This window comes from Ciona robusta, chromosome 9, assembly GCF_009617815.1.
Source record: "Ciona robusta chromosome 9, ASM961781v2".
NCBI lineage: Eukaryota > Metazoa > Chordata > Ascidiacea > Phlebobranchia > Cionidae > Ciona > Ciona robusta.
The window spans coordinates 6,814,217-6,832,586 of NC_143243.1; the positions used below are offsets into that span (position 1 = coordinate 6,814,217).

Below are 18,370 nucleotides of genomic sequence, written 5' to 3' on the forward strand. Positions count from 1 at the left end.
TCGGTTTGAACGATTTAAATTGACATTATTCGCCAGCCAGTTTCACGATTTCGTCGCGCGGTAAGTGGCTTGGGTTCCTATGTGTTCGTAACTTGTACGGATTAAGTGTTTGAACAACAACAACAACCACAGGGACTTTACTGCGTTAATCTAAATCTGGAAACCAGCGCGTTTAATAATGATCCGACTTATCGTATTTGCAATACACATATTGCCAAAAACCCGGTACTTTGATTGACGGGTGTAAATAAAGTAAAACTATGATTTTTCAACGTCATTTTCGCTGTAGTGATCTACAATTATACTTTCATCAATTTCGTGCATTGTTTTATGGTTTGCTATCTCTGTTTATCCGATGTTGCCATTTTCACGTGTGTTTTATTTGTTCAGTGTACAATACACCATGCTATTTGCACAAAAGATAAAGTGATATCTTGGAATTAGCTGCGACTAAAGACCATGCGACCAGGGGTCATGGGAAATGTTATTAGAGCAAAGGGCGTGATGCGGGAAAACGAATCGACTTCCTCAATGCAAAAATGCGGTTCAAGAAACTATAAAGCTTACGTTATAATAATGTGTATGACGTAATAATTACGACCGGTGCACGGTTCAAGGTTGGGTAACCAAGTGAAAAAAGAACAAAATAATCGTCATGTGATTTAAAATTAGTTCGTTACAAATACGACACAGCATATGGCAGGTTACCGGACCGAGGAAGCGTTTTTGTAAAAATTTGGCGAAAATCTGCTAAACCTGCACATTGTATAATAACTGTGTTTTTATGAAGTTTGACTGTGACAAATGGGGTGTTAGTTTAGTATTGACTTGTGGTTCTTGGGTGGCAGCTTAAAAGGAAGATTATTCGCGGTTGCGTCCGCGAAATTGGGTATTTGAATAATGGTTTGAAACTTTTGTTTCTAACTGGTGTTGAATTAAGAAAATATTTACTAATACTTAGTGTCGTTGTGTTATTATGTTAAATTATAAACAGTAACATGAATTTAAGGTGCATGGATATCATTTTTAAGTTACACCTATGCCAATATTACCAGCGTTAAGCCTGTTTAGTGTTTATGTGATAAAAGTCTTGCCCACAGCTGCACGAAAACACATTAAGTAACAATAAACACCTGCTGAATCAGACCAGTCGTAAAAATTGGGACCGAAGCCAATATTCGCAGCTGCTATCATCTATTTAACCCAATAACTCACCGAGGAAAGGTATACATGGTAGTTTGATTGCACCAATATGCGACCGTAGCATCCATCGGTTGTCGTCTTCTTTAACCAACGCAAGTAAGCGATCGAATGTCGCTTTTTGATGTCGATTCACAAGCTAAGATGGAATGATAAGGGTTAAAACGGCGGACGAAACAGCGAGATTTAAGATTAGAAACTGAAACTATTGCCAGAAGATCATTTTCACACTAAACAATAAGTATTAATGGTGTTTATAATAAATAACTGCCCCCTGTATGCCACTTGTATTTAAAAAATATATATTAACTGTAGCTTTTGTATACGACGCTGTATAATCTTATTAATTAAAGGCACAGTTAATGTTATTCAAAATATGACAAATCCAAGCGTAGGATTCGTGTAAAATGGTTCATTTCACATTGTAACTGTTTCAGTGAAAACAACGACCGTCCTTCCCATCGATCGGTAATTAAATTTCCGACCACATAATATCTTTGTCTTTCCTACCACCCGTTGTTTGGATGACAATACTATGTTTGTGGGCAGTTGGTGCTAATCCTTTAACGGCGAATTAATCCCTATGGTGAAAAGCAAGAGCGAGCGTGTCGTAAACTATCACGAATGATTTATAGTGAATGCACCAATGCACATTTTGGCATGTTGTAACGGTTACAAACCTTGGGATGGGAAAAAGTTTTGATCTGCATTCGTTAGGGAAAAGTTTTGGACAAAATAAATTGGGGAAAGTTTTGGATTTTATTCGTTAATGATATTAATCGTTACCACTCCGAAACCATATGTTTGTTGTCTACTCGTATTATTTTTCTAAAAGTCTAGACTTACCGCCCAAGTTTTGGTGAGTCGAAATATGGAAGAACTGCTGAGCGATTGAACGACCGCCATCAAACTGTGCAGGTTGTTTAAATCAACAAGTTTCTGTAAAAAACATGCATTATAAGCGGTATGTTCGACTTTATAAGTAGAATTTATCAAAAGTGTTAAAAGCATAGCAAAATACTGTTCTTTTTTTGTGATAAAACGTTGGAAAACTTACCTTCGCTATTTTAATAAAGTGAATAAGAACTTCTGCTCGAATTTTGAGCGTGCTTGCATTCAAGATTTCCCGAATCACCCAGAAACTCGTCTGTAATGTAGAACGATAGATTTTGCATTACTAACATAAGGTAAGATTCGCATATTATACTGTTAGGCAATGGTTATTAAAAACAAACATTTTATATATATTATTTTCAATAATATTTTATAAAACAAAAGCCAGGAACGCAGGTTGGAAGTAGTTATGTTGCTATCACGGCCATCCGGATAGCTTCTATATTGTGTATACAAATCCTGAATATCTTTTAAATATAGTGCGTTTCTCACTGCAGAGCACGAGTTTAAATTTATAACTCACGTGGTTGAAACGTTGCGTCATACCGACCACGTTCGGTGAAAGTTTAGACTTTTCTTTCTTCGTCCAACCGCAGCTTGTAAGCTCGTCCGGTCGGATGGCACAGAAGATGGGAAAGTCGAGAAGGGTTAGCTGTTTCTGTGGAATATGTCGGCGGTTATCAGTAAATGTGTATTATGAGATTTTCACAGTAAATATAGGTGGGTGAGATTGTTTATGCATTTTTTTTCTTTTATCGTTTAATTTGGTGGAAAAATAAACAATAGTACAGAATTATATTCCATACCTGTATCTTCACGATTTTAAAGCATTGTTAAATATTAAAAACACGAAACATGGGGCATTTTATGCTATCTATTTCCAACCCCACCCCACAGTACATATAAACGCATGACATGAATGCATTGAACAAATGTATGTTGTACTTACTGCGAATTCCTCAGGTGCTACTTTAAGAACATCAAACACAACGGCATCGAAGCTCTTCATGCGTGGAACTCGACCGTCTGTCTCGCATTCCTAAGTTATGTTGGGCAATTGTTAATGTGTTGAAGAAAAAAGATTAAAAATCTGTCAGTCAAGTGCTACGGAATACGATGCAAATCAAGTTGAACGAATTGTATTCTGTAAGATATATTTCGCCTGCAATGTCGTCATCAGTCTGTTATTTAAATATAATCTTTCTACTTGAACAAATGGATCAGGCGATTAGGGTCAGATATGCAGAATTTATCACAGTTACAACATGTCAGTCTGCTCCATTTTTTTTTTTTTTTTTTTTTTTTTTTTTTTTATTGCATATAAAGTTTACAATACGATAGTGATAATAACACAACAGTGACAAATTAACGAAAACGATTGTAGCGAACAAACGATACTTAAAATTAACGCAAGTTTGCGTTCCACTTCAGTTTGTATTGCAATAACTTGTTATGTTTTATTGCAACAGCCTTTTCATTGGCCCTGCTGTGATTCATTGCATAGATAAACATTTCTATATTTGGCTTCAAGTTTTGAATCCGACATTTGTATATAACAAATCTGGCAACTACAAGCATGCAATTCATTAAATTTAGAACACATTTTTCAAGGCAATCATTGTGAATTCCGAAGAGCTTTACGGTATTGCTTATAATTGTTTTATGGCACATAACACTGTCCATCCAGGCACTGACGCTTTCCCAGTATACCTGGACATGTTTACATTCACAAAATAGATGGTATATTGTTTCTTTGTTTACACCGCAAAAAGTGCACACATCAGTCTCAATAATCCCGAAGCCATGGAGCTTATCGTTTAGGACGATGGCTCTCAAATTAATTTTAACTTGAAAGGAGCGCAGCTTCGTTTCAAACGTACAGTCGTATAAGTTTTTGTAAATTTCTGACCAGTTCAGAGGTCCCCGTTGTAAGGTTACTTCCCATTTATTTTGTTGTTTGGTCGGCTTTTGTTTATTGGGAGATACAAAATATTCGTATGCGTTTTTGGCTGTAGGCAAATTGTCGCTTATCCCCTTCCTTAGTCTGTCGATGGCAGTTTTTCGTTCCGGTCTGTCCGTCGTATACGTTTCCCAAGTTGTTGGAATGGCTGTAATAAGGCGCTGGTAGTCCGCGTGGTTTTGATTGTTGTTTGTCAACGTATACTTTTCGCATAATATTTTAAAGCTGCAATAGTCCGAGTTGTTGTCTATGATTTGTTGGTACATTAATATACCAGATTTTATAAAATTTTCGTAGGCGATCGGTTTCCGTTTGAAAAGAACTTTTTTGTTTAGCCAAATAGCGCAATTGTAAACTTTGTCCAGGGGCCAAAATTGGGAGACACATTCTCTCCACAATTCGATCGATGACCAGAATGTCGAGAGAGGCGTTTGTTTGGTGATTTCCTTATGCGTAAGTTTTAAATCGGAGGCGGCTACACAAATCATGGTATTTAGGGAGGTAATTTTTGTTTCAATATTTTTCCAATGCGATTCGTGATTTGTATCTAGTAGTTTTCGTATCCAAGAGAAGCGTATTGATTTTGCGTACGCCTCCAGGTCTATCATTTCCAGGCCACCCTCTTTTATGTTACTGCATAGTGTTTTTCTTCCTACTCTCTCCCAGTTGGAGCCCCACAAAAATGTAAACAGTTTTCTTTTAATTTCTTTGAAAAATTGTTTGGGTAGACTGACCGGCAACACGCTAAGTTTGTAGAGTAGCTTTGGTATCGCTAGGGCTTTAATAATCGTAACTCGCCCTAGTAATGAAAGTGACCTTGCCAGCCAAGGCTTAGTTACAGCTTGAATTTCCTTTCCTATTGATTCAAAATTAATTGTAAACAAGTTGGTTTTGTTCCTATTTACTGGGATTTTAACCCCGAGGTATTTTATAAACGTGTTTGGCCAAGAAAGACCTTGCGAAGAGAGGTGGTGAGGTGAGTTAGGTTGTTTTTTACCTATATACATGGCATTGGATTTCGCAATATTAATTTTGCAGCCCGAGTGGTTCCCGAATTCTGTTGCTTCTGCAAATGCTGCACGAAAGCTTTTTTCTGAACCATCCAAAAATAGCAGCGCGTCATCCGCAAAAAGTGAGATTTTAATGTCTTGTGAGTCAATTGGGATTCCCTTTATGCTTTTATTTCTTTTAATTGCTAGTGACAGAAATTCTATGGCCAACAAAAATAGAGAAGGGGACAAGGGGTCTCCCTGTCGCACGCCTCTTTCAACTCTAAATGGAGTAGACATGTGGTTGTTGTTAATAATTAGGCATTTTGCGTCAACATAAAAAGTTCTTATCCATCTCGACAGATCTTTCCCAAAGCCAAAACTAGAACATGCTGCGTTAACAAAGTCCCAATTTACTGAGTCAAAGGCTTTACGTATGTCTAAAAACAAGAGGGCTCCATGCAAGCCTTGATCAGTGGTGTGATCCCAGACGTTAAAAAGAGTTCTAATGTTGTCTCCTATGTATCTTCCTTTTATAAACCCCGTCTGTTCAGGGGCTATAATTGTAGTGAGTACGTTTTTTATACGGTTGTTAATTGCTTTTGCGGCTATTTTATAGTCAGCGTTTAATAATGTAATTGGCCGGTAGTTTTCTGGGTACAAAAGGTCTTTTTCAGGTTTAGGAATTAGAGTTACGACCCCCCAATTCGTTTGACCAGAGAAAGCACCTTTTTCAAATGCATGGTTAAATGCGTTGACTAATGTGGAATTTATTTCATTCCAGAATACTTTGTAAAATTCGGCCGGAAAACCGTCTAATCCGGGAGATTTGTTGTTTTGCATAGTCTTTAGCGCTTCGTAGCATTTGCCGACGGTCAGTTTACCCTCACATTCGTTTGCTTTTTCCGCGTCGAGTCTTGGACACATTAAGCTGTTTGTATACTCTTTTATTTTACTTTTGCTCGTGCGGCCCGGGTTATTACTTGAGCTATACAAGGTTTCAAAATATTCTTTCAGGAGCCGTAAAATAGCCTGCTGGTCCGTTTCTATATTGGCATTTGAATTTAGTCTATTAATGGCCTTTTTCTCCATCCTACGTTTTTCTAGATTAAGAAAATAGGCGTTATTTTTACCCCCATATTCTGCCCATCGAACCCTGCTTCGGACTATTGCGCTCTTACTGTAGCTTTCGATAATATCGTCGTATTGTTCTTGAGTTTGTACAATTTTACCCATCGTGCACTCATCGTGAGGTTGGGGTAGGTTTTGAAGATCCGCGAGTTTATTTTCTAGGTTTGTCTGTCTAGCTTTTATTTTTTTGTTATTTTCGGACGCGTATTTGATAATATAGCCCCGTATATTACATTTTAGTGCTTCCCAGAGAACTTGGGGGGATACGGCACCATTGTCGTTGTTTATCAGAAATTCCGCGATCCATTTTTTAGTGTTTTCGACGAATTTTGCATCTTCTAGCAAGGACGTATTCATTTTCCAGTAGCCTCTGCCCCTGGGTATTTTATCAAGGTTGAGTACAAGTTTGACGATACAATGGTCCGACTGCGTGCTTGGAACAATTTGGATTTGAGTGGTCTTTTGTAATATTTCGCTTGTGGCGAGAACAAAGTCAAGCCGACTCGCCGTGTGCGGGCGTTTTTGCATGCGGGTGTATTGCTTAGAGTTTGGATGTTTGATGCGGAACACGTCGTATAGCTCGAGGTCATTCATTGCCTGTAATATGGTAGTTTTTGCGCGCCGGTTCCCGTGTTTTTCTCTCCCGCCGGTTTTGTCTAATTTATCATTAAGGACACAGTTAAAGTCACCGGATATAATACAGTTTTCTATCCCGCTTTCCGCTTGTCTTTTTGTTAATAGCGTAAATAGGTTGCCGTAAAACTGAGGGCTGTCTTGGTTTGGTCCATAGACATTACATAGCGTTAACCGCTGGTCAGTTATTTCGAGATTCATGATTATATATCGTCCGAAGTTATCGACACATACGTCTTGTTTTGAGTAAGACAGTTTTTTTGAAAACAAAACCGCGACTCCTTTGCTTTTAGTTGAGCCATGTGAGGCTAAGATTTCTCCACCCCATTCTAATTCCCATTGCCTGAGACATGATGCTGTTGTGTGCGTCTCTTGCAGGCAAATAATATCAAACTTTTTTTGGCGTAGAAAATAAAAAATACTGCGTCGTTTCCGAGGGTTTTGCAACCCTGCAACATTGTATGTGATTAAACTAAGAGGCATTAAGAACGTTCTACCCCTATATAAATATCGTATTCGTACTCGAAACCACATTCGCACTGATACGGTTTGTCCGGTTCTAGATTTTGACACGTTTTTTTCCCGCAGCTACAGTGGACTAGTGTAGCATTGCAGGCATTATTAGTACAGTTAGATGTCATGGTTCGTTTTGGGATAGAATTTACTGTTTTACATATACAAGTCATTGAGTACCTTTTACACTGTATGCATTCGAGTGTTCCTTCATCGGTCTGAAACTCCGGTTGAAATGTGTGGCAGCAGGGCATTTTTCTCATCGGTAGGTGGCAGGTGGAGCAGTTGGTTGTTACCTCCTTGTTCGGGACAAGAAATTTATCGTTATCGTTGCAGCACGCTGTCGCAATTCTAAATTCCGATGAACATTTCCAGCAGAAGAAGTTGGTGTTTTGGTCTGTTACATAGCTCTCTTCCTCACATTTTGGACATGAAACCGGTATTTTAAGTTCGCTGAGGCTTATCGACTTTGCTTGGTGGAGGTTAATTTCGGTTGGACTTCTTTCCTGGCGTTTCCTTGAAACTTTAGGCATTGGTTCCATTTCGATGTTTTGATTTTTATCAGGTAGTATTGGTTTTAGGTTGTTACTTTCGCCGGAAGCGGCAGTGGTGCTGTGGTCGAGTTGTTCTCCATTCTGCTTGCTTCTCTCCTTTATTTCTCCTCCTGCGGCGGACAATTTGCTACCACTCTTATCGGTTTCGGGGCATTCGGCGTCTTCTTGGTTTTTCTCGTTTCTTTTATTGATAAGCTTTGGATAGTCTTGTTTCCTTTTAGGGCAGTTTTGTTGCTTGTGTCCAGATTTTGTGCAATACTTACACGTTATCTGTTGCCCGTTATACGTGCAGTAGAACTCGTAGTTGTTAATAGTAATATAGCTTGGGATTGGGTTTTTTTCAATATCGGCCCTATCCAGTGTGAGAATTCGCATTCCTGTTAGTAAGCCATTTCTGTCTTTTCTATGTTGAATATGCTTAACTTCTCCGCATCTGTTCTGGAATTCGGATTTAATGACCTCATTAGGGAAAGGTATTGGCACCCATCCTACCGCCACGTTCACTTTATCTGACTCATAAAGTCTCACCGAGTATAGTGCATCTACTTTGATCAGTAATTCGTACAAATCCAATACAGCTTTTCTCGTAGTGCATGTAACATCTATTAGGTTTCCTTTTCTTTCCGTGATTCCGATCAAATTTTTAACTGAAAATTTTTCTTTTTCTATGATTTTGATAACATCTTCTCTTTTGCATTGATCCTTAGTTTTGAAGCTAAGGCAGGTGGGTCTCTTCAAATAACCTCCACCCTTTTGGTGCACAACTTGCGCAAAGCTTGGACCTTTATCCATGCCCTTTGGTGTCCGCTCGCTACGAGCGCTAACGTAGAATGTCAGTCTGCTCCATTGGAAGCAAACATGGACACAAAACACTCTATAGTGCCACCTAGCATACTGCTGTGTATAAAACGTCACGCCTAGGTGGCGCTATTGAGTAACCGTATTTGCTTGCATTCTGTTACCTCCGCTAACAGGCATAATGTAATGTAAACAATCTTTTAACAGCTAATCTGATATAAAAACGTAGTGTATTTCCGTTTCAGAAATATTTTCGGAAAATACACGTTTTTATACCAGATAAGTCGGTATTTATACCATGATAAGAATAATCATATTTACTTACATCTTCACCAGAGCTGTCATCGTGATAATGTCCTTCATATTGTAAGTTCGTCATCATTTCAGGATTATCGATCACTGGCTTCCAGTTCTTGTTGCGAGCAGCTGTCTGGTTCTATGGAGTTAAAAAAAATAATTTTTTTTAAAAAATATATGGTAGGTAGGGGTTTTCCCATCCCATTTGGTAGTAAATAAAGAACATTAAAAAATTACACCTATCTCTGCCTCTCCTACATTTAAAAAACTTTGGCCCTTGTGCTTCTGGATGTCATATAACATGGGTTTAAAATAACGCAAGAAGTAATGTACAGTACAGTGAACATAGCATCATTTCTAATATACACAACCTATCTTACTTGCTAATAACAACTAATTGACTACATAAGGTGAAAAAAACAACTTTCAAGATTAAGATAAATTCACCGTCCAACCACAGCGTTAAAGATTTCAGCACCACTGAATATTTAGAAACCTCAACTTAACCTTTTCAGTCTTGCGTACAATTTTACACCAGCAAACATAGATAAGCATATCAGTATTACTAAATTATTTCTTTAGACCTTCACATTTTTTATGGAGCATAATTTTTCAATGTAAATATTTCTTAAAATATGACACTTTTGGTACAATTACGAGTGCCTTTTCTGGTATATGTCTTTAGGTTATTAGAATTTGATAATAGGGTCTAATACACAAATAGTATGTTCAGAATACATATACTAAGTTTGTTTTAACAGAGGATTGGTTGTTATAAGTTTACCTGGTAAGATTTTTTTCTTTTATGGCGAGTAGATGGCGTTAAACTTGCGTCAGAATGATCTAAAAAGTTTTAAACATTTAATTGAGTTGTGCATTTAAATACAACTCTTTCAAGAAATTTACAGTTACAAAATGAAAGTACTTGCAAAGGTTAACATTAATTGATTGCATAAATTTAAACAATGGTATAAAAAAAACAAGTCGAAGTATAAAACATCTAAAAGTGTTTGCACTTTTAATAAATATTTTTGAAGTTCCTTTACCATTTCTACTTAATGCATCAGATTGAAAATGTCAACAATGAAATCAACTTACGTCTGGAAGTACTTGGAGACTTAGGAGGCAAGTGCGGAACAACTTCCTTATTTTCACTTGTCCTTGGTGTTTGATTGAGACCAAGCTCCCTACATACATTCACATGTAAGGAATGTGAAACATGGTTGCTAACTTCAATGTCTGTTTGTTTGCCAGCATCGCTGCTGTTTGCCCATATCAGACTCTTTTTTGTTTGCAGAGATGAAAACAGTGACTACAGACTGGGCATTACTTCATAAAATCATATGTGCTATATTTATTGTTTTTGATTATTATTAGAAAATTTACAGCTGTGACCTCACACAATGTGATTTAATTTCATAAAAGTGGTAGTCAAGTGAAGTTATTACATGATAACTTGAATAAAACAACATGTGGCGTTGTTATTGTTGGTTTAATGGCGACTCACCTATAAGAGCTCTGGGTTCTTGAAGATATTGTTGGACTTTTTCGAAGTAAACTTGGGCTTTTCGATAAAAGTGATTTTGTTCGACGAATTGCAATTGTTGTATCGTTGCTACTTGAAAGCGATTCTAAAACCAATAAAATATTAAGTTTCTTGAATCAGTAGCAACCACACAGTATTTATATATATTGTTGCTGGCTATCTACCACTATTATCCTATACTATTGTGTGATAGTGCTAGATTAACATTTGCTTATGTGATCTCCTGAGATTTAAGCAGTGGGCAAAATCCAATTATAGTATGAATCTTACCTATAAGGTAGGCTAGAGTTAATGTTATACTAAGTGAGACTCTGTGGTACATACAATTTAAGGAATATAGAAAATATGGGTCATATTGAACTATACCATTATAAGATAACCTAAAACCTGGTGAACTGTGTCATTACACAATAACCTTAATATAGATTTCTTGCGCACAAATTAAAGCAACCACACAGAGATCATAAATTATTCAACGCAGAAAACTTCTTACCAGTTACAACGTCCAGTCGAGGCCGTGGGGATGTAAGATTAATGAAATTTGGGGATGTAGAAGCTTTCCCAAACCTTTGTATTGAAGCACTTGACTACAAATGTACAGAATAGATATAATATATGAGAAGATCCAATAACATTTAACCGGGTATGTCATGGTTACATTAGGCTATTACAAATAAAGGGTAATTTTACATTTAACCGATATCTATTTTAATAGTAATACAAAATATATACTCAAATACTACATTATTAGGTTAACTCATATGCATTTCGATTTTGCAGTATTGCTTTTACAGCATTATATACATAAAAACCACATACCGTGTCACTTGATAACCTTTGATGTCTTGGTTTAAACTGTGAGGATGAAGTGCTTCTTGATGGAGAGCAATCTCGAGGGAGAGACTTTGATTTATTGGGCAAAACTTTCTCGGTCCTTGTAGATAAAGAGTTTTTCTCTGGCGGCAAGTTCACTACTGCAGTGCTGTGGCTAAATGATAAATCCCCATTTTTTTGCGATTCCAATTTAGTTTGATTTGTGAAAGCGTTCGATATTTGGTTAGACTTATCCGATAGAGGTGTCTCAATGTTATCCAGAGACTCTTTGGTTGGAGATTTTACGAAAACCTTGATTGGTGAGATCACTGTAGCGTTTGGTCCAAGTGTTGTATTGCTTCGTAAAACTTTATTCTGGAGTGCCCGATTGTTGAAGTTGCTCTGTGGGCTACTGCGGTGTGACCGAGTCCCGTTCTGATGAACGTGGGCAGATAGTGCGCTTAGTTTGGACGCAGTTCGTCGAAGATCTGCAACGTTGATGGTACCGTCACTGCAACGACGACCACGAAATGGTTTATGGGGAGAAGATTTGAAATCTGCAGTTGGAAAGAATGCGTCCGCTGAAACCTACAAAGTAAAGGATAACAATAAATAATGAATCAATTAAAAATGATCTTGTTATTTATTTGGTAAATAACTTTTACAAAAAAATCTTTAATGGTGGTGTTTAACAGATCAAAACAATGTTTATAAATTTATCGCAGGTATAAAAGAACTTCGAATGGAACTGTCAACTAACTTCCATACTTACGGCATCTGAATTATGAACATTAGAATCAAAAGAATCAAAACTTAATTCATTATCTGACACATTGCTACTTTGGTTGAAACTAGGGGGAAAGTTAGGATTTGTGGAAGAAACAAACGAATCTTCAAAGTTGTCTGTATCGCTGCAGTTTTGCAAACAAGGGCTAGAAAATGCAGGTCGCGGCCGAAATGTTGTTGGTAGGGGTAGTGGGGTGCAATTTTCCTCTGAAGAACTTATAACTATGGTTGGAAAATCTAAATCCCCAACAATTGTTTCTGATTTTAAATTTCCTGGGCCAACATTTTCTTCAGTTGTTTTCGTTTGTGATGTCACAATACTGGTTGTGTATTGAGCAGTTGGAGAAACGAGAGAGCTTGGTGAACTCAGGGAGTCACTTGTGTCCTCAGATGATAAATAGGCACAATTTCCATCGGAAATAAAGACATCATCATCTAATAGATTAACGTGCGATACTGTCTGGTCACGTTTTACCATTCGAGGACTTAATAATGCCTTACTCAGTCTGGAAGCTATACCTTTATTTCTCTGCATTACTGTTCATTACCTAAACAACAACGAATGTCATACAATCAACAAAAACGAGTTTCCAAACCTAATCATAAACTTTAAATGCTTGAAGCTATAGCTTTTTACAACACACTGAGGCAGTATAAAGCTTACAGCACACACTGAACAATCCAGACAAACGAGACCATTCTACGTTTAATTGCTAACACGAAGCAGCGCTATGATGTTGTGCGGCACTTTAATACGTCTTTCCTTTTGCTGACGTTAGGTATTTATAGCAACAAGTCGCCGCCACATGCGTCCTTCCTCTTGCAGTAAACCGATACAGGACAATTATCGACCACAACGTGGTCATGCAATGCGTTCCAACCTATAACGTTTTATTTAAGACCAATGGAAACCGAAAAAAGACGAACAGATCGTGATAAACCTACGTGGATATGATGGATTGTATATCCGCCTAATATACAGAATAATTAAACTGATGTTTCGATTAGTAACAGAACAACAGTATATGTACAATACTGTCGATTTTGCTGATCTAAAACCTGCAGTACCCCCAGCTGTTTCTTGCAACGTTTTAGTAAAACTGCCGACTATCGCCTGTCATACGAAATAGGGATTGTTTTCCTAGAATATACGTTGCTCAGTCCCTGCCTGGGAACGAATCGATAATTTCAGTCGTGTACTTGCTCAGTCGCTGCTAAAATCGATTAAGAACCTTACAGCTCGCTTTGGTTATGGTTAAATACAACCAAGTGGCGAACGTAAAAGTATTGCAATGTATTTAGCTTGCACACCTACTTTCAGTTTGCGTATGTGTCGTTTATTTCAGCACGTAACTGCGTGGGTTTCTGACGCTTAAGCTCTACTTTCGTTGTTGCAATCTTTAAGTTAAAAGTTCATTCTATAGTAAGCCTGTCAGCTTTGATACTGCTGCAGCACCACACGCATACACGGTGTTTCAGCTCTCCTGGGACGTTTGAAATATATGCGGGCTACACAAGTCGTTACATTACCAATGAACGCATCTGCTCTGTGCTAAGACTCGTACTAGGAGACTGGTTGCAATGGGTATTAAATATTTATAGCTTGTGGAATAAAAGGCATGATAGGGGAACTGACAGTGCACACAACTGGGGCGGTGGGATTCGAGATGGTAAATGCAATTATACTAAAACACGTATTTAATGCGTACCACTACCATTATAACTCACTATAAAATCTGGACTATAATTAATAGGTACACTGTAAACATATGACTTCTGCTAAAAACATAGTACTGTGTCTACCATAAAACAGTACTGTGTAAGACATAACTGAGTGGCAAGTAAAAAGTCTTGCTTTTATTGAGACAGAGATAAGCTGTAAAGTGTAAACGATCGTTTACTGGCTGTAAACCGAGCACGACCACGTAAACAAATGGCTTACCTTGTCCAACAGTATCGGTGTAGCGACATAGAGCTCCTTAGCGCCGGCAGTGGTAAAATCTTCATCGTTCGTGCTGAACGATAGGTTAACCGACATTTTGCAAATATAAAACTACTTCAGTTAATATTACTTATTTTTAAATTGCATCGTTACAGTAACAATGCTGCTTGAATAGGGTAGAAGAGTTAATTTGCAGATAATTCATAATACACACATTTTGACGCTCGTAAACATATTAGCCTGTCTGCAGCGAGTTTACTGACCTAACGCAACAGTTAATCCCTTTAGCACACCTATTGTAAAATAAGTAAATGAACGAGCGACGTAGACCGTAAACGTGGCGGCTAATTTACTAATAACACGTCAAACAAAAAAAGCGAGCACGTGCTGCACGAAACAACGCTTTCTATTCAACGCATTTAGTTCATTAAGTCGAGTAGAACGCTACGACGTCGTTGTGTGGTGACTGGTCCAATTACATTTACACGCACGAAATCAAAAGGGTTGTAAAGCACCGATTACACTGCTTGTTGCTCGTTAACACAGCAGTTGAAGCCTTTCTTGGATCATGGCTGAGTTGTAAACAAAAACCTGAAACTAAACGACATCGATCTCGGCAACCATGACATATAGCTCAATTTCATATCTGCGGGTGCTACCAACACAATTGTTGATGTGGGACAATTTGGACAATGCATAAACGTACACTGAATACGGAGAACCAACATAGCATTAAATATCAATTGAGTCCGAGCGCGTGGCTGTATTGACGTGTGCAACGGTTATAACAACAATCCGCAGCTATTTAAAGGGCACATTACCTGTAGCTATTATGCTTAATTAATTACAGGACTAGCGGTTACTAAGCCCACGGTATCGTCATTGGCCAGGGGCAACATAGTTAATTGGCTGTTACACGGCACGATGGCTAATCTATTGTTTCAGTTAGAAAAACAAGCTTTCAGAACACTTGCATTGAACATAAATCAAGATTTTGACGTTGACTGTAAACTGACTTAAGATCAATTGTATGCATGCGTGTTACTGAACATTTGTTTTCAGTAAACATAGCTTTTACCTAAATTTGCTATAAAAACAAAGCGGAAATCCAACAAAACATTATTACGATAAAAGCCAACCGTCGTGTGGGTATACTATATAATGAATTTCCCAAACTATGAAATTGTTGTTGTAATTAAATGTTTCCACGTCACGACACTCAGGTTTTCAATAAATGGCGTTACAGTCCTTTTTACACATACCGCAAGACCAAAACAACGGCGATCCCTATGCGTATGCAAGAAGTATAAACTTCTAGCGTGTTTTGGAGGAGCGGTTTGTCCGTTAGGGAATTTGCCCATGCGTTGAGATTGGTCCAGTATCCAAAGTTCAACGAATGGAAGTTTGGACTTTTGCGTCTGCAACATTATGTTTGCGACGATTGGGAGAATTTCTTCTTAACAGTACGAGAGCTGAGCTAAGCCTATAGCAGTGCGACTTAATGCAAACGACGATGGTAAGCATCAAAACACTGCGAATGCATTGCTGGCACAAGCCCAAGGGTAAAGTTTAATTCGGTTCGTTGGAGATTTCGTCTCAAAACTCAGACACAGTAAACAGGTAATATATATTACCCCCACATAAAACCACAGAACTACAACACGCAAAGTAACAATGACGTGTTATGTCTGTATATCCTTTAGCCACCGTTGGTTACACATGTGATCATATCACGACTATTAATGATTAGACTGATACAATAAGTTACGCTTGTGCTTTCAAAGTCGTGCTTCTTACCGAAAATGAAACTCTGTAAATCTGTAACTGCTTACTAATCCGCTATTCTGATAACAAATTACTATTTAAATACAATAGTCACGAAACGCCACTGTAAAGCTTAGTGGATATTTAAATTCAACATAGAAACGGAAACTCTCGAAACAATAAACTAACTGAACGGGCCACTGCGTTCTTAGAAATAGTTACCACAAACCAAGGATGCCATATGCTGAAACTAACACTAACGAAATGTAGGCGGTAAGTCTCCAACTCTTTATCAAGGCTTGAGCCTCGACAAGTTTTTCTTTGGTAAAACTGGCACCTTTCGAGTGGATTAGACAAATTACCGACCGATAGGCGCTGAGACAACTACAGTGCTGACACCATGGTACTGCGGTAGTTAATGTTTTACTATTAAAACTTGACACGTACGGGTTTGAATCCAACAGCAGCCGTCACAAACACATAATACCCTTTCAGTGACGCGTTATCAGCAAACAATATACAATCATTACCCAACAGGTATAACTGGTTCCATTCGGGCCCTGAAAGTACTCCCATACCGATACCAGAATATCAATATTGAAATATCACTTTCTTTATGGCAGATAGTTGTTGGTGAACTTCTACGAATCTACGCCATTCGCGTCTATATGCGATCGCGTTTTTATGCGAGTAAATCAATCCATAAGACTTGAATGGCTTATTTCTCTAATTAGCCTGGCAAAGCTGGCATGCTGTAGGCTGAGTAACTAGCAAATATCAACAAGACGAACTGGTTTGTGGTGTGATACACATCCTGCCAGCTTGCTTAACTTCCTGTGGCTAATACTGGATTAATTGCTCCTTTGATTGGAACGCTATTTCCCCGCTGAAGGGAGGTGCAAGCCCCCATACATCAGTCTGTTGTGCTGGTATTCTTACAGCTCTCGTTTATAGGTGACTGTGCCAAAACCTTGATTGATGCAGACACCCCAGGTCACTGCTTGTATTGATAACACACTACATATGATTCATAAACTGCATAATTATCTTATGGTCGTTAATCAAGCTACACTGATCTGCACTGCTAATTATATCATGGTTCAATTAACGAACACGATGCAGTTGCAACTTATATAACATTTCCGGGTTACTACAGAGGCCGTTATATACAACATATAGCAGAGCCATTAGATATCATTTGTATGTCCGATAACACGGGAGTAAAATCCAACCTTACGTTAAGAAACAAGAGGCGAAATAAGGAGTGTAAACGCAATTATGTTCTGTTACACCAAAACATATTAATCTGTATCCGTCTGTCTACTATATCCTTTTTACAGAAAGTTTAAGGCTGATTCTAGGCACAAATAAGTCATAAATTACCACGTCACTATTATGGACGTATATACGTACATGTGAGTATGAAAATAAATAGGCCAAACCGAACGACATACACGAAATCTGACTATTTGAATGGGATGCGTCACTCAGTTACCTGTAGAAGACAAGAAGACGCTAATGTTTTCATTGATCGTTGGTCCTGAATGACGTACAACGTAAAAAATGTTTGATTCATACGTGCGCACGATCACTAACCTAACGCAGTCTGGCATAAATGATACAACTTCGCCCGACAAAACAATGATACGTATTTTCCCACGCAAACAACATACACAGCCGTAACACTGCATTTCCTGAACTTGCTGAAGGATTTAGGTCGAACAATGCACATAGTGACATACACACAACCTATGAACTGCCAGGTCTCATTAGATTTAACTTCCGGTAGTAAGCATAAGCAAGCCACACGAATGCAAAAGCCGCGAGCCACAACAACATATTGCTTCCTCGGGCTATGTAATAAAGAGATTCGCAATGCTAACTGTAAACAAAACGAGCAAATAAATCAACTGCTTTAAAACATGCTGCAACTCTTTCAACAGACAATATACCCTTTAATAGTTCACTGAGTGGGCATGACTGTAACAACACAGGTAGGGAAAAAAGAATTAAACCTTACTCACAAAGTTGTATTTAGCGTGTTATGGTAAAGATAACATCCAGCCACTTAATTTACTCCATTCAGACGTTCTGTCTGCATTGCATCTCAAGCTAAATTGGCTGCGCACATCTGTCGTCTGATGAGGTGGTGCATGCTGTAATTAAAAGCTAACTGCTTTCTATATATGAAAGTAGGTCAAGTGAACAGGACATCAGGTTGAATAAATGATTGACCAAACAGTTTTTGAGACCTATTTACTGGAGCGCATGTTCACTGACACAAATAGATTAAAACATGAAGAAAATGTTTCACTGTTCGCAAGTCTTATGTAAATATTAAAACTGACTAATCTTCCTCAAAATTTACCCACATAGCATATATTCTAAATACAGTTTGGTTTTGTAGCCACACAGTGGCAGAGCTACTAATTGCCCACCTGCTATCGGTGTACCTATAAAAAATGTAAACACCAACTGCGTTCGCTTAGAGTTGATTTCATAAGTGAACCGTATTACCACTGAGATAGGGGAAGAGTACAGAGGCGCCTG

At 38.1% G+C, this 18,370-nt stretch overlaps 2 protein-coding genes across 6 annotated transcripts in view; both read right to left on the bottom strand.

Annotated features, from left to right (window-relative positions):
* The window catches only part of LOC149731759 (ras-specific guanine nucleotide-releasing factor RalGPS1-like), a 33,375-nt gene that overhangs the window by 14,797 nt on the left and 208 nt on the right, over positions 1-18,370 (bottom strand). Inside the window, exons 2-13 of one of the 5 annotated variants that reach the window (XM_089884248.1) lie at positions 14,057-14,129; positions 11,335-11,916; positions 11,009-11,102; positions 10,477-10,600; positions 10,068-10,156; positions 9,754-9,812; positions 8,998-9,108; positions 3,044-3,133; positions 2,618-2,752; positions 2,258-2,347; positions 2,047-2,139; positions 1,216-1,339 (exon numbers count right to left, since the gene is read on the bottom strand). In XM_089884248.1, coding sequence (XP_089740374.1) covers positions 1,216-1,339; positions 2,047-2,139; positions 2,258-2,347; positions 2,618-2,752; positions 3,044-3,133; positions 8,998-9,108; positions 9,754-9,812; positions 10,068-10,156; positions 10,477-10,600; positions 11,009-11,102; positions 11,335-11,916; positions 14,057-14,129 — 1,664 coding nt within the window. Of the gene's footprint in view, positions 1-1,215; positions 1,340-2,046; positions 2,140-2,257; positions 2,348-2,617; positions 2,753-3,043; positions 3,134-8,997; positions 9,109-9,753; positions 9,813-10,067; positions 10,157-10,476; positions 10,601-11,008; positions 11,103-11,334; positions 11,917-12,100; positions 13,827-14,056; positions 18,357-18,370 lie in introns of those variants that run through there. The other 4 variants (XM_089884250.1, XM_089884249.1, XM_089884245.1 and 1 more) reach the window with 4 other exon arrangements.
* On the bottom strand, positions 6,858-8,991 carry LOC149731761 (uncharacterized). The gene has a single exon (XM_089884305.1). The coding sequence runs from the start codon at positions 8,664-8,666 to the stop codon at positions 7,290-7,292; it is 1,377 nt and encodes a 458-aa protein (XP_089740431.1). The 5' UTR covers positions 8,667-8,991; the 3' UTR covers positions 6,858-7,289.

What these genes read in the sequence shown, in the direction of transcription:
- LOC149731761 (XM_089884305.1), bottom strand. Translation starts at nt 8,666, where the DNA reads ATGGATAAAGGTCCAAGCTTTGCGCAAGTTGTGCACCAAAAGGGTGGA.